Source organism: Bubalus bubalis, chromosome 16 (assembly GCF_019923935.1).
Source record: "Bubalus bubalis isolate 160015118507 breed Murrah chromosome 16, NDDB_SH_1, whole genome shotgun sequence".
NCBI lineage: Eukaryota > Metazoa > Chordata > Mammalia > Artiodactyla > Bovidae > Bubalus > Bubalus bubalis.
The window spans coordinates 53,913,953-53,930,493 of NC_059172.1; the positions used below are offsets into that span (position 1 = coordinate 53,913,953).

The following is a 16,541-nucleotide window of genomic DNA, read 5'->3' on the forward strand; positions in this document are numbered from 1 at the left end:
CTCCTCAGGCTCCTCTGTCCATGGGATTTCCCAGGCAAGAATACCGGAATGGATTGCCATTTTCTTCTCCAGGGGATCTTCCTGACCCAGGGAGTCTCCTACGTCTCTTGCATTGCAGATGGATTCTTTACTGCTTGAGCCATCAGGGAAGCCCAATCAAACCAGCATGGGGTGCAAGACAGAGAGTGTAAACAGGAAGACTCAGCTTCACAGCCCGCTTTCGCCTCCTGAAGACGGAAGGTATTTCAAATTAGCTGCTGAGGAGAGCATTTATCAGAGAGCTCAGGCATGCTTGAGATTTTTCATTTTACAAGAAAATTACTGCCCTGAACACAACACAGTCAGGGCACAGAGAGTGCCTGGCTTCATCTGTTAACTCACCGGGTAGAGAAGTTCCTCAGGGAAGCAGTTGTACTAATAACACACAGCTTTGAGCTCTGAGCGGCAGATGCGAATTGAACTAACGGTTCTAATGAAGCATCTGGGCTGAAGGAAGCTGATCATGCCCCATCCTCCAGGAGTCAGGGGAAGGCTGAGAAGGCACGAGTGCAGAGGAAGCTTTCAGGGATGGACCGAGGATGGTCCATTGCTGCTCCCAGACAGACACAGACTGTGGGTGGGAGATGGCGTGTGGCTGGGCCTCACGGAGCTCCAGGAAGATGGGGCGCTTTTAGGTGGGGGAGGGCAGTGGTGTCAGCAGCTCTTGTCTGGACAGGCCCCAGGCATCTTGGGGATTCTCCCAGGAGTAGAGCCGTGACTTCCGGTTTTCATTTTCACACACACTCAAAAACTCTGCAGAGTGGAATTGCTCATACCACCGCATGAGGGAGTGGACGAAGGACAGAGGTTGGGGGCGGAAGGAGAGGGGGAGGTGGGGGAGGGCTGCGGAGAACCCATCCTGGAGCGGGGAGGGGTGGGGCTGGGCAGCTGTCAGAATTTATTTCCACTAAGCCTGGCTGGCACGGGCTGGCCCTTGCAGCCCTCTTGCAGGACTCTGGAGTTGCTGCAGGAGTGATATGAGCATATGGCTTGGTCCTGCTTCGTCTCGTTCTACTCTGAAGCAGGTGAGAAGTGAGATCCCAGGAATACTGCATGCATAGAGAAAGAAATATAGGAGTAGACATCTCCACAAGACACCCGAACCAAAATGTGCACAATAGAGGAGAATCCTCAACGCACATCTATGAAATATATTCCATTCTGTTCTCACCACAATTTGATGATTCACATAAAGCAGATACTATGATGACCATCATTCCTGTTTTACTGAGGATGCAATCAAGGAATGGAACGCTGGGAGCTATGAGAGCTCGGACTCGGTCTGAGCACTTCCACAATCCTACAGTGGCCACCCTGAACACAGCTCCTTCTCACCTCCCTGAATTTTCCATTCCCCTTGGCCCACCTGCCTGCACTCCCCACACCTCTGGCCTGGAGCCTGCTCTGCGTCTCATCAGAGTTGAGGGATGTGGGCTGCTTCCTGAGACTAAATTAGCAGCTCTCCCTGGCTTGAGCTGGCTGAAGAGGCACGGGAAGCCGTCACTCAGAACTGGCAAACTTCCCCAGGCTGAGTTCAGGCAGGATGCGTGATCGGGCATATTACAAGAACTAGATTTCAAACACAGCCCTTTAAAATCCCATTCCTCTGCCCAAAAGCAGCCCCCTGTTTGAAATTTCAAGTAGCTCTAATTTGTTTGCTGGTTGACGTGTGAATAAGCATCGGCAGTCAGTGACTTTTCCATCAAAGCTGATAAGCAGGAAGCCCCTGTGCTTTGGGAGGAAGAGCCAGAAGTCTGTGGGCCAGGGAGGTGGGAGGAGAGGAGGCCCTCAGGTGACACCCTCCCGAAGCCAGCTCATCTGCCCCTTGGCTGTCAGTCATCGTGAGGGTGGCCAGGAGCGCCAGATGCCCTCATAGGAGGGGGTGCTTAATATTAATAGACTTCTAACGAACAAGAGGACTACTGCTGTTAAGAGAACAGAAGCAAATGGAAAGGGAGAAACGTATCAATGATTGGAGGGACTTCCACTCCAGTTTTCAAATTCCAGCTGCCAATGGGGAAGCTTGTCATGTGAAATCTCTCTTGAACAAATGAGGAACACTGGACAAAATCCTAGGTCCCCAGGCTCCCTGCACACTTCCCAGGTCCCAGCCCTGGGCTCCGCACACCCTAGTCCCTTATTCACAGATGCATCCTTTTTCCCAGCCCTTGCTGAGTCTCACACCCAGCTGGGTGGTCCTCGGCTGTAGTCATGGAGTCCTCAAGGAGGCTTGTCCCTCCCCAAACCTGGAGTGACAGCAGTCCAAGCATGCTACAGAAGAGGCAGCCACAGGGAGCAGGTGAAAGGAGTGCCCGGAGACTCCCTGAGGGCTTCCCTGGCGGTCCAGTGGTTAAGAATCCACCTGCCAACGCAGGGATGTGAGATCGATCCCTGGTCTGGGAAGATCTGACATGCTTTGGGGCAACCAGGATGGTGCACCACAGCTACTGAAGCCAGCACGCTGAGAGTCTGTGCTCCGCAACAAGAGGCGCCACCGCAGTGAGAAGTCCGAACACCGCAACTGCAGAGTAGCCCCTACTTGCCACAACTAGAGAAAGCCTGCAGGCAGCAGTAAAGACTCAGTGCAGCCAAAACTAAATAAATTAATAGATTAATTAATTCATTAAAAAAAAGACTCCCTGAGAAGGGGCTCTGTGATCGGAGCTCTGGTGTCAGCAGGAGTAGCCGAGTGAGAAACGGGATTGAGGGTGCAGGCGCGGGCGTGAGACAGCCGGGTCTGTTGTGCAATCACTAGGGCGAGGCAGCGGAGCAGTGGGGGGGCTGGTCAGAGAGCAGGCTCCTGGCAGGCAGGGCCCAGCCCGTGACAGGCTTGCAGTGAAGCTGCCATTTGCCCTGAAAGCAACCGGGGGCCACCGTGGGGTTTTCAGCCGAGGACTGATGTTTCCTCCTGCCTCCTCTAGTGGGAAAGTTGGACTTAATAACCCGTCAGGTCTCCTCCAACCCTAAGAATTTATAAAGTTCTGGGAGATGCTGACACCTGTTTTAAACCTCCCGCCAATTCCCCTTCTCCCAGCCCCTTCATTAAAAGGGAAAAGTGACTTCTCAGGAACCTTCAAAGCAGCCCCCAAACCACCAATCTCTATCTCCTCTCTCTCCTCTGGAGAACTGCTGCCTCAGAATTTCCTCATCAAAGGCCAAGTCGTGGGGAATGGCCTGCCAAGCAGACCCCAGCCAGCGCTCTCGTCAGGTCCATCCCTGCAGGAAGCGAGGCAGCTGATTTCCAGCAATGAATCCCCATTCCTGCGTGGCTGAGCCAGGACCCACTGAGGCAGCTTCAAAGGATCTGCATATTTATGATCAACTCCCTCCTCGGATGGAAAACACATTGGACAGTAGCAATCACTGCGCTCTCTGAGCGGCTTCCCCGACTGGCGACCTGTCTGAGCCTTAAAGGCTGTTCTCATTAGCGCAGGTGGGACCTGAGCTGTGTCAGAGGCTCATGCAAAGAGGAATGGGGGACAGAACACAGATGTGGGGGTGGAGTGACCTGTCCATGGACCTGTTCATGACTCCGTCCTCACTGTTCCTCCAAGGCCACGTGCAGGCAATGGCAACACAGACCATCATCTGACAGCGTGTTTTGGGGATTTACTATTGTTCTTTGCTTTGGAAGTGGGAGAAGCGATCTGGAGGGGGGACAGACTCCAGCAGGTCTGCTTAAGTTGCATCAAAGCAACAGACACTTCCTGGTCTTCTGGCTGTGCGCGCCACGATAACGTGTAGCTGCCTTTACACTACTCAGTGATGTAGCCGAAGCACGTTCTCGACTCACAAACACTGGACCACCCACCCAGAACTCCATGGAAGACGGCAGATGTGCCTGTTTCGGGGTGGGGGGTGGGGCTTCCGCAGGCAAGGGGCAGCACAGGAGATCAAAGAGAGGCATCCTGTACTCCCAGCAACTGGTGAGACCTGCAGGGACTTCGAGAAGTTGGAGACTGGAGTCCCTGAACCTTTTAGAAGACATTGCATCCCTAATTCTCGGTTTGTAAGAGTGACTCACAAAAGCCGTCTTGCCCATCCTCCTGCCTCTGGTTAGCACTACACTCAAGTCCTTCCAGGAAATCAGGCCCTTGGAAAGCTGGGTTTGTATCAGCTTTGGAAAACAAAACATGGCTGCCGACTCATGGTGTTTTTATTTGCCTACTTCTGGCCGTCTCTGCCAATCTCCATCTCCACACACACAGTTAAATGGATCCGTGGTCCACAAAAAGGTGGCTCAGGACTGGTTTCCATGAAAAAACCACGTGAAAATAACTCTGTATATTTTGGAAGTGGTGACTAGGGGCAAGAGGAGTAGTTAATTAATTCCAAGGGCTGCCATGTGGTAAATAAAAATGGAACGTTTTGAGTGAGGGAGGTGAAAGTCCCATGGTGTTCTCAACTATGTGCCACTTAGCTTCATCTGGAGCCTGGTCCCCACTTTAAAGTCTTTACTGAATTTGCTACAATATTCCTTCTGTTGTTTTATATTCTGGTTTTTATGCCATGAGGCATGTGGGACCTTAGCCTCCCGATCAGGGATCGAACCCGAACCCCCTGCATTGGAAGACGAAGTCTTAACCACTCGACCACCAGGGAAGTCCCGGGTCTCGTGTTTTAACAGAGCCCCAGACAAACCAAAAGGCATTTATGGTGAGAAATTCATCAACTGTGTCGCACTGGGAATGGCTAGGGGCCACGGTTTGGGGAAAGAAAAAGTCAGCGGGACAGGACAACTCAAGCACTGGACAGTGACTGCTAATTTTTACCTTTCCTAAAAGATGAGTATCTCTGACTCATTTATCTTACATTTCCAGCCTTTGACACAAAGTAGGTGCTCAAAAAAAATTTTATGCTAAGTTTCAAAAAAGAATGAATGAAATCAAATCAAATTATGTTTAAGTATTTGAAGAGCTGGTAAAAGAGAGAGGGCGAGAAAGCTGATTGTTCTGGGCTGCTTGATGGGGCAGGATTAGGAGGCAGGTTTTGACTCTGTGCCTGGAAGCTTCTGGAATGTGTCCCTGGGGAGGCATTGAACTCCCCAGCCCAGGATGTGCTCAAGGAAAGGATGTGTGGCTGCTTCCCTCAGGGATGCTGTGGAGAACTTTCTTGCATTGAATTGGAAGATCAGACCAGAGGTCTAAAGGGTCTCCTCCAGCTTGTTCTGGGACATTCTTCAGAGCAGAAGGACCAGAGACCGTGAAAACAGCTACACCTGAATCAGCTCTTTAGTTTGGAACTAACTAGCTAATTGGAGAAGGAAATGGCAACCCACTCCAGTGTTCTTGCCTGGAGAATCCCAGGGATGGGGGAGCCTGGTGCGCTGCCGTCTATGGGGTCGCACAGAGTCGGACACGACTGAAGTGACTTAGCAGCAGCAGCAGCTAAATGGATGGGGGCTTCCCAGGTGGTTCAGTGGTAAAGAATCTGCCTGCCAATGCAGGAGACACAGGAGATGAAGGTTTGATCCCTGGTCCAGGACGATCCCATGGAGAAAGGAAGGACAACCCATTTCAGTATTCTTGCCTGGGAAATCCCATGGACAGAGGAGCCAGGTGGGTGACAGTCCGTGGTGTTGCAAAGAGTTGGACATGACTGAACAACTGAGCAAAACAGCTGAATGGATGAGGACCGTGATTTTCTCTCAGTTTCTTTACTTGCAAGATGGAGAGACTAGTTTTATGCATGGTTGATAAAAGGATGAGAAATTTCAAGTACACAAAACACCCAGCACAGCTCACCGTGTAGCAGACCCCAGTTAAGGGTATCCATTCTCACTATGTCAGCAGAGTCAGCTTTCTATCTAACCATAGGCGAGCAGAACAGACTGCTACACAAATTGAGTTTCAGTAATCTTTGAGTTTAGCCAGGCCAGACGTTGAAGGGTTACCATCTTCACTGCACAGAGGGAGAGACTTGAGGTGCCCTGTTGCGATGAGCCCATCGAAGAGTGTTGATCCCACCTCCCTGGCCTCATCCCTCCATCTCCTAGAGGCTTAATTAGAGCCTGTTAAGCCATTTCCGATCCTCAGATGAAAGGTGCACTCATCTTATTCCAGCCCTAACAAAGTCGCTGGGGGCCTGCTCAGAATCTCTGATCTTTAAACCAAGTTAAAATGAAGGAAATTAAGGGCCCGCTGATGCTGTGCTTCATTTTTCCCCTTGCCTCTTTCAAATATGATTTCTCACAAATTAGGCAGGGAGATTATACTATTCTGATACCACCCAGGAGATCTTTTGGAAGATGGGGAGGGAGAATTTGGAATAGAGATAGGAGATCTCATACAGGCAAAACCTGGAGGCTGAAGCTAGCAGACCTCGTCCAGGTTTGGAAAAGTTCCTTTCAGGACACTGTAGGCAACATTTTCTCCTAAACAGCCTCCAAGGGAAGATCCACAGATGAAAAACCCTCTCCAAACAGAATCAAAACAGTAATTTTTTTAAATGGTAAAAAAAAAAAAAGCCCTGAAATTCTAAAAGACTATTTTTTAAATGGTAATAATCCCTTAATCAGCCACTGGCAGGGACTATGGTATTTGGTTCAGACATTTTACCAATTACAACCCACTGGGTCCCTGCGTGGTGCTTTCTAAATAATCAAACCCAGCTCTTAACAGTCACTCGCCCAGACAGGAAGAGAAAGAACAAAACCAAACCCAAATGAGAAGAGGCCATTACTAAAGAAAGCCCAGCCCAGCGGGTGCCCAGGAGCCAGGCGCTGTCCTGGTTTGGAGCAGGTGGCAGCAAGCTAAGGTGTTTTGATTTGGGGGCTTAGGGATTCCAGGAAAGTGAGAAAAGGCAGGAGTGGGAGACCCATGAGCATGGACTTGGGAGTCAGACAAGCCTGAGTGTGAATTCCAGTTCTGCGCCCAGAGTCCTTGCTATTTGTGGACTTGGGCCAAGTTCCTTCACAACCCTGAGCTTCGGTTTTCTCACTTGTCAAGTGGGAGTTTTATCTACCTTGAAGGGCTGCCCTCCACATCAGAAGTGACCTGTGCAAAGTGCCCATGTGTTGTCTGTGGTACCAAACAGGTCCTCAAGAGATGTTATTTCCCTGCTCTGTGTCACTCTCCCCTCCCCTGCCAGCATCACCGAGGATGGAGTTGGGAGAATAGTACAGCAGTTATACTGACATACCCCTGACATTCCTCCTACCCTGGAAGAGAAGCCCAATTAATTACCAGTCCCTAAACCATCTCTTCATCCTGTAATAAGCAGGGGAAGGACACCTGTCAAGAGGCGAAGACCGGGTCGGTGATTGGGATGGGACCTGGGGACCAGAGCTGCAGAGCTACATCTGTGCTCATGATACATCCTGCAGAGTTCTCACTGCTACTCACGGAACATGAGCCAGACAGGCAAGCAGCAAGATGGTCACCAGATTTGTTGAAGGGAAATGGGTAACAGAAGAGGATTACTCTGATGCACTTTATAAGTCCAATCAAGGATGTGTGTCCCTTGGGGTAGCTGAAGGTCAAAAAAATACCATCCTATTTAATGGTCACTTCTGCAGCAGGTTCCATTCAATATTAGCTCAAAAAAGATGAGGGTGGGATACAGGGGGCGTCAAGCCTATTCTTAGAGGCTGCAGTGTGTATTTGTCAAAGGTGAGCCTGTGGACTGGGGCTTCCCTGATGGCTCAGTGGGTAAAGAAGGTGGCACAGTGGTAAAGAATCTGCCTGCCAATGCAGGAGACGGGGGTTCAATCCCTGGGTCAGGAAGATCCCCTGCAGGAGGAAATGCAACCCTCTCTGTTATTCTTGCTTGGAAAATTCCATGGTGGGCTATACTCCATGGGGTCGCAAAGAATCAGACATGGCTGAGCACAGGGCTTAGGAACATACATTTGAAGGCAAGCATGATGGGTCATTCTTGCATACACCTGGGTTTGAGAAGCCCTACCCTCCACAAGTGCTGTGGAAGATGGGGCAGCAGCCGTCTCTGAGCAGAACCCCTTGCTGGGCTGGGCTGGGGTCGAGTGGTGGGTGCCGGTGGCTGGAGATGCTGCTGTCTCCTAATGACTCAGGCAGCTCTGCAGCCCGGCAGCTGGGAAAAGCAGCCTGAGTGGTGGCTGGTGGAGAAGCAGAGGTAAGGTGAAAAGGTACTCTGAGGCTAATGAGCTGTTCTTCAAGTGGAGGGTGGGATCAGGGCCAACAGCCAACTCTGCCACGGCAGGTGTCACCTGGTAGAAGTGGGCTCTTTCTGGGGAGCATTAGGAAGCAGGGCTGAAGGCCAAAGAAAGTTTTTCAAAGCCTGAGCCTGGGCTTTCTGTGGACTGAGCCTGGGTTTGGCATCCTCATTGTTCTCCTAACTTCAGTTTTTCTTATCCCCTCTTTTTCCTGACCCTGTTTTACTTTTCCTGTAGCCCTTACCTCCACTGATGTATTATATAGTATTTGTTTGCCTCCTGTCTGTCCCCTACTGGAATACATGCTCCATGGAAGCAGACACTAAGCCCATTTTTAACCTTTGTCTAGAAGACAGCCTGGCACATTACAGGAACTCAATATGTATATTTGTACATATATACATATATACACGTATATATGTATATATAGATATATTGGAGAAGGCAATGGCACCCCACTCCAGTACTCTTATCTGGAAAATCCCATGGACGTAGGAGCCTGGTAGGCTGCAGTCCATGGGGTCGCTAAGAGTCGGACACGACTGAGAGAGTTCACTTTGACTTTTCACTTTCATGCATTAGAGAAGGAAATGGCAACCCACTCCAGCGTTCTTGCCTGGAGAATCCCGGGGATGGGGCAGCCTGGTGGGCTGCTGTCTATGGGGTCGCACAGAGTCGGACACGACTGAAGCGACTTAGCAGCAGCAGCAGCATAGATATATATATCTGTGATGATTTAGTAGCTAGGTCGTGTCTGACTCTTGCGACTCCATGGACTATAGCCCACTGGGCTCCTCTGTCCATGGAATTCTCCAGGCAAGAATAGTGGAGTGGGTTGCCATTTTTTTCTCCAGGGATCTTCCCAATCCAGGAATCAAACCTGGGTCTCCTGCACTGCAGGCAGATTCCTTACCGACTGAGCTATGAGGGAAGCCCATATGTATATACTGCAAAAAATGAATAAACGTTCCTTACTTCACATCCCCCACTGGGACTCAGGAAGTCAGCCTGACAATTTGCCTACAGATGGGCGGCTTCCTTTGTTCGGGAATTATGAGCCCAAGGGCACGATTTGAGTTTAATAACCTGAAATTGCACTTATTTTTTCCATGTCAGTCTCTTGCCAGACTGTAGGCTCTCTCAGTGCAGGAACTGTGTCTTTTCCATTGCTTCCCCCATGCCCAGCCCGGTGCCTGACACCCAGGACAGGCTCACAATCTGTGACAGCCGTGAAATGACCATTCTGTGATCCTCCATCCCTTAGTTTCTGACTGCCTACCTCACTCCCAGCCCATTTGGGAAGTTATGAAAAACAGTTGCTGATGTCACTGCTTCAAGATCACAGTGCTCCAGCCCTGAGCTAAGAGCAGTCGTTAACATAGCTTCTCTCAGTCTGGGACTCTTGCCTTTTATTTATTGTCTTCCCAGAGGGTGATCTGCCCTTGTCGTTGAGCATAATTGCTTTCCTCCTAGAAGGAACTCCACTGGCCCTGGTGAGACAGGCTGAATCAAGGTCTCTCAGACACAGTGGAAGGATGCAGGTGTGATGGCCCTTCCAGCACAGCCCAGGGTGCCACCCAGATCACCTTTGGGGTCTGTTCCTGTGTCCTCCACGAGGTCTACCCAATCAGGCACTTGTGGGGTGGAGTCCAAAACATCTGCATTTTCCACAAATTGCCAAGGTGATTCTGATGCATAATTTGTCATAATGGTTAAGAACTTGGGCTTTAGAGTCAGAAATGCTTGAATTCAAAACCAGCTGCCATGGCTACATTGTTCAAGATCAAGTCAGTCTGTCTCCTGGAGCCTCAGTTTCCTCACTTGCAAAATGGGGATTAATAAGAAGTAACTACTTTGTGGGATTAAAAGGGAAAATATGAATGACATATTCTGTGCGATAAATGGCTCATGGTTAGAGTTTCATGAATGAAAACCCCTATGGCAATGATGATGGTGGAGTAGTGAAAATGGTAGAGACGGCGGTGGTGGTGAAGGTGATGGAGATGGTGAGACTGATGGTGCAGATGGTAGCGATGGTGACCATGAGGACGACGGTGCTGGGGGTGGTGGTGAAGATGATGGTAGTGGTGCTGGTGACGAAGAAGATGATGATGATTCTTCTTAATCTCCTGGAAAGGTGATTCTGCAACCTCTTCAGTGGTATGTTTCCTTAGCCACTCTGATAGTCAGGAGGCTCTTCAATATGTCTGCTTCCTGCTATAATTAGTGCATCATTTTCTACTTCTAATGTTTTCCTAAGGTTGGAGGAAGGCGACACTAAGAATAAAGAATTTCCTAATAGAGTGATGGACAGGTTGGGAGCCCTTCAGAGAGGCACTTGGAGTGACTGCCAGAATCCCTGTTTCCTCTGATGTAAGAGAATCGGAGGAAAGGAGAGTGAGAAGGTTAATGCAGGAGGATGAGAGAGGCGGGGCGAGTTGAAAGGAGCTCCAGAGGACGAAGCATCCCTGAGTTGGACAGGGAGCAGCCAGGAGAGGAGGGGTGTGATTGGCATGGCAGGGGGTGGAGGTGGGTTGGTCAGAAAAGAGCTGACAGGAGAGAACTGAACACTAAAGGGATTCCTCAAACCCCACAGGACGGGATCTGATCCGTATGTGACCAGCAAGCCACCTGGAAACTAACACTGGTGCCAGGATTACGGCGAGATTCAGGAAGCAGAATAATCCACATGGTAGAATTCTCTCCTTATACAATGCCCCCCTCTCTGCCCTCTCCTACTATGAAGCACAGTTGCCTCCCTCTTGGTGTTCTGCTGGGGCTGTGACCCCTGATCCACACTGGCTGATCCTGGTGCAGGAAGAGGAGAAGCCTTGCACTGGACACCACCTGCTGCTCTGGGGATGACAGCAGGAGGTCATCCTGAGTGCCAAGGAGAAATGGGCTGGGGACAGAGACAGGAGCAAGGAGGAGGGATCTGCCAGCAGGCTCGGCTTACCTGCCGGAAACCATTCCTTGTGAACTGCAAGATTTTCAAGGCATAGTTGGACCTCTGGCCTTTGCTGTTGAATTCAATGTGGCCGGTGAGACCTTCCAATTCTACCTGTCCAAGAGAGAGTGAGTTACAGCACCAAATAGGCCCAGCCTTCCATGTGGCCTGGAGCAGGCATTCCACCATTCTAGTGAAGGATGCACAAGAGAGGGGAAGCCATCAAGATCCATTCTCCTGTCCACCTCTCGGCCACAGGATCTTGAGACTATGAAAATGATGTCTCTGGAACCAGTTCAGACTTTTGCCCCACACCCAGTGACCTCACAGCTGCTGCATAAACCAACTCGGTACTGAGATGCAAGTTTGAGCTCAGATCCCCCGGAGCTCCTCCTCCACGCCCTTGGCTGTGAATAGCATCTATCCTCCTTGGGCAGCTGCTCGCCCATCTCTAAGCTTCAGGTAGTCAGGAAGACCTGACTCTAGCTGCAAAGTCCCAGCTGCTCTGCACCAGGTTTCTCTGATGGAGATGGCTTTTTCCTGGGCTAGAATCCATGTCCATCCCACCAGTGGTGGCTTAGCTGGGAGAACTCTGGGGGAACTTAGCATCAGGCCAGAAGTGCTGAACCTGCAACTCCCCGAGGGGCCAACATCCATGGCAGCCATTATCCATCCCCGTGTGTGCAGAGCTTTGCAGGGACCATGTCTGAGCCAAGGGGGTCCCAGTTCCAAGCCTAGAATCCAGGGACCGCCTAACAGTCTAAGGCTCAAGAGCCATTGCCCTGCAAACAAACTTGCCATGGATTCTCAGTGGTTTTTAGGGATTAGGAAACAACTGGGACTGATGCTCCCCTGAATGGGATCACCACAGATCATTGTTTTACCCATGGCTGTGATATACTGGGGAGGCCTGGACGTGGGGGGCCTTGAACAGTGTACCCCCCAGACTCTGCCCCTTGCAGGCTGGGTGTGGCCCGCAGGGTCCCCACCGCCCCTCACCATGCGCAGGTAGTTCATGAGGCTGGTGCCGTGCTGCCAGATCTGGGCCGAGCCGCAGGACAGGGGCTTCACACCGATCTCCTGGCTGCGGTTCAGCTCCTGTACCGCGGTCACCACAGCATAGACGGCATCAAACAGCAGGGCCGAGGACAGCTGAGGCGGAGAGACAAAGTGGTGGGTGTAAAGGAGGGAAAGGAAAAGGAGGAAGAAAGGAGGAGGAAGAAAAAGCAAAACAAAGAAGTGAGGGCGTGTCTGCCCTGGGTCCACCTCTCCCTGGAGACTTGCAGACACAGCTCGCCACGCCATTTCTCACATCCTCCCACCAGGCCCCAAGCTCTTTCCTGCCACATGGTTGCCACTTCCCACGTCGTCTGGGATGCAGTCATCTTGGCTGATGCTCCCTCATTAGCAAATGATCCAGATGCCGAGAGATCAGCATGTGCTTATCTGCAGTATTCTCTGGCATTTGGCCTTCGAGATTCTTCAGGTGCTTCTAAGTAATTACAACTCCAACAAGGAATGCTGGGGGTGAGGAGGAGGAAGAGGATGCAAGGACCATCCTCAAGGTCCCTGTCTTCTCTCCATCTGTATCTTGTCTTCAGAGAGGTGACCCAGGTGATGTATCCCCAGTGTGCTCTGGGCTTCATGAGTCCTTTCTGCGGTCCAGCTTGGGCTGCCTTGAGCTCCTGAAACCTCCTAAGCCCTGAACATCTTCTTTTCCCAGCTTAGTCTCCAAGGGTCCTCCGTCTATCACCAGACAGTTCTCTCCCAGGCTCCTGGCAATCAGCCCAGGTCTCTCACTGGGATCCTCCAGCAGCTTCTCTGAAACCTTGTGTTCCATCCACACTCCTCCAGTTTATTCCTCCCACTCCATCCCCCATCACCAATTTCACCTCCGAAGGTGTGAGAGCCTGTTACCTAACTTCTGGCTCATCAGCTTTTCCCACTGCAGGGGGACCTCATCCCACTGCAGGTCTCCATCCCGAAGCATCTTTTGGATCTCCCAATTGCTTTCTCCCTCTACTATTATTTACTGATTTAGCTCTGGAAAGCATTTGGCACTGCAGGTGGGGAAAGTCCTGGTACCCAACTAGCGCTCCATCCATGTTTCTGCTTCTGGGTCTGCAAAGCCCACCATCCCTGCTCCTTCCATCTTCCATCCTGTTTCCCTTTCGGAGCTCTTGCTGTCTTTCTGTGGCTTCTGTTCCCCATCCATGTGGCCATGTCTCTAGGTCCTGTCTCTGCTTCTCCTGTCCTTGTCTCTTCTAAATATTAAACCCCCCCCCCAAATGACTCAATTCTCATTTAAAATCCTCTCCTCTTTCTTGGCTCAAAATGTTCCTTGGCAAACATCCGCGATTCTCTTGTTTTTATATTTTCATTTGTTTTTTCATTGCTATCTTCTTTGAAGCTGTTTGTAAATTGTTTAGGGGAATGAAAGACTGTATAAATTAAGATGAATCAATCTGACTCAAGGAACAGCAGCTGAATTTCTCCATCCACTGGAATAAAAATAAGAGTATCTTTTAAACACACCACTGTAACCCTTATATTCCCCAACACCCTCAGACCAACGGATTCCCAGAGTTCTCTTGGGTGTCCGTTTGTCTCTGAACTTCTGTCGCTTAAACTCTGATCCCCAGCACAATTCCAGGACAGGAACCATTAAAATTTCATGGAATAGTTCTTACAATCTGGGTTTTATTCAATGAAATAAACACTTAATTACAAACAGCTGTTTTAGCCCAAATTCTAATTACTTAATCTAGCCATCTGTAATTTTAATGATTTTCTACGATTTTTGTTCTTTTCTGCGTGATGAATAAGAGTGGCATATGAAATTAGCAGGGATGTGTCTTCGTTCAAGACTGTCTTCTGCTCAGGCGGGAAGCGTGGTTGTGGTTTGCTGGCAGCCGCCAGGCAGGCACGGCCTGGTGGGGGCAGCACTGAGCGTTTTTTTTTTTTTTTTGGTGGTCACCCTTCTGTACAGCCATTCCCTCTCTGTGCCCTTGGAACTGGGCCCCCATTCCAACAAGCTCCACCTGGAACATCATGGGCCCAACAGGGAAGATGAGGAAGAGAGGGAGACACACTCCAGTTGGGAGAAAAAGAAGTAAGAGAGAAGAAAATGCAAAGAAAATGTGGAGTGCAGGAGAGAAAGAACAGAAAGAGCAAGAAGAGGAGGAGGTTATAGTGACAGAGGAACGTGGAAAGGGCAGAGTGAGGGTGGAGGAGATGAGAAGGAAAAAGAGAACAGAACTGATGGAGGAGGAGAGGACCGTGGAGGAAAGAGAGAGGAGGAGAGCGGCCCCTCCCAGATGGAGCATCTCTTTAGGAAGCTGAGTGGGGAGACAAACCAGGCTGTGTGTTCCTGGAACTGATTCTTTCTCGCCTTCCAGCTCCCGGCAGATGAAGGAGCTAGGCTGTTTGTGCTGGGAATTTCTGCCTCCAAAGAGACAGGAAGAGGCACCGCTTTTCAAAAGGTAGGTGCTGAAGCGAGAAGCCTTGGGAAAGATGAGCTTTACATTCGTCAAGGGGAGGAGTTCCTACATTGCCTTCCCTTCAGACACCATGGCTGGAAGGTTCTGTAAGCTAGAGCCGAGGCTTCACTGTGGCCCCGTCCTCTGGAGGGCCTCCGCAAGGCCCCCCGGCACTCCTGCACCTCAGTTTTCTCATTTGTTCAATAGGGCAGCATGACTGCTCTTGTCTGTTAGGGTGCCACGAAGAGGAAGACGTCCAGGTGGGATTATTTCAAGCGTCAGTGGTTCAGCATTCTATCTGTTCTCTGTTCTCACTCCTTGACTCTGAGTCTGTGAGTGTGGCTTTCTTTGGCCAACAAAATGAGGCGGAAGTCACAGTGTGCCCATCCTGGGAGCCTAGGACTCAGAGGTCTTGTGCATTTCCACTTGCTTTGCCACCCTCCTGCCACCACCATGAGAGAACATGCCAGGCCAGCCTGCTGGGCTAGAAGGATGGGAGCTATGTGGAGCCCCAGCCTGATCAGCCGACTCCTAGGCATTGAATGAGCTCAGCCAGATCAAAAGAGCTGCCTGCTGAGCCAGCTTAGATGAGCTGATCCCTGGTTGACCCTCAGATGCACGAGCTCCATAAATGTTTATTTTGTAAGCTGGTGAGATCTGGGTGCTGGTTGTTACAAAGCTGGTGTTGCAAAAGCTACCTGATATACTTACTAATGCTTCTTGAAATATCTGCCAGATAAAATGTTAAATAAGTTCATTCAGTGCATGTAGTGGAAGAAGTGGTGAAGTGTTAATCACTCAATCGTGTCCTACTCTTTGCGACCCCCACAGACTGTATCCTGCCAGGCTTCTCTGTCCATGGAATTCTCCAGGCAAGAATACCAGAGTGGGTAGTCATTCCCTTCTGTGGGTAGATCCTCCCAGGGTATCTTCCCAACCCAGGGATTGAACCTGGGTCTCCTGCATTGCGGGCGGATTCTTTACTGTCTGAGCCACCAGGGAATGTGTGGCTCAAAGTATCCAGCAGATGGAATGTTAAATAAATTAATTCAATGCATATCTGTACTCTTTACATTATGCAGTAAAATTGAGGATGGAATCATAGCGCATTTTATCTTCACAATAATCCTCTAAGATGGTCAAACCTAATTCCGCAAAATGACAGAAAAAGAATCTGAGGCCCAGGAGGGTTACATAGCTACCTAAGATCACACAGCAAGAAAACAGCAGAGCCGGGATTTGAATCCAGGTCCTGTGCCTCCAAAGCCAGTGCTCTTGTCAGCACATGTGAGCACAGCCCAAGCTGGTCCCACAGCCCTGTGAGTGGTGCCGCCTGGCCGGGGTGTCAGGTGGGCATGAGCCAGGTGCCCAGGGCCACCCGTCTGCCTGTCTGTGGTCAATGTGCACACAAATGGCAGGGTTGAAACCCTCAGAGGGACACTGGCAATGTGGCACCAGGACCTTTAATGTCACTAGGCCACATGCCAGATGTGGACTGGTTTGGGTTGGACAGGAGAGGGCAGGTTTTGCCTCCTCTTAGCTCAGTTGGTAAATAATCCACCTGCAATGCAGGAGACCCCCGTTCGATTCCTGGGTCGGGAAGATCCACTAGAGAAGGAATAGGCTACCCACTCTAGTATTCTTGGGCTTCCCTTGTGGCTTAGCTGGTAAAGAATCCACCTGCAATGCGGGAGACCTGGGCTTGATCCCTGGGTTGGGAAGATCCCCTGGAGAAGGGAATGGCAACCCACTCCAGTATTCTTGCCTGGGAAATCCCACGGACATAGGAGCCTGGTGGGCTACAGTCCATGGGGTCGCAAAGAGTCAGACACGACTAAGTGGCTTTCACTTTACTTTACTTCACTTCCTGATACTGTGCTATGAGCCTCTGAAGAGGCTGTGCTACAGCCTCTGGTGAGGTGTAATGAGCACCTCATTACAACAC

At 50.4% G+C, this 16,541-nt stretch overlaps 1 protein-coding gene across 1 annotated transcript in view; it reads right to left on the reverse strand.

Annotated features, from left to right (window-relative positions):
* The window catches only part of GRIK4 (glutamate ionotropic receptor kainate type subunit 4), a 498,388-nt gene that overhangs the window by 102,205 nt on the left and 379,642 nt on the right, over nucleotides 1-16,541 (reverse strand). The window contains exons 9-10 of the mRNA XM_025266749.3: nucleotides 12,117-12,269; nucleotides 11,127-11,231 (exon numbers count right to left, since the gene is read on the reverse strand). Of these exons, the coding sequence (XP_025122534.3) occupies nucleotides 11,127-11,231; nucleotides 12,117-12,269 (258 nt within the window). The remainder of the gene's footprint in view (nucleotides 1-11,126; nucleotides 11,232-12,116; nucleotides 12,270-16,541) is intronic.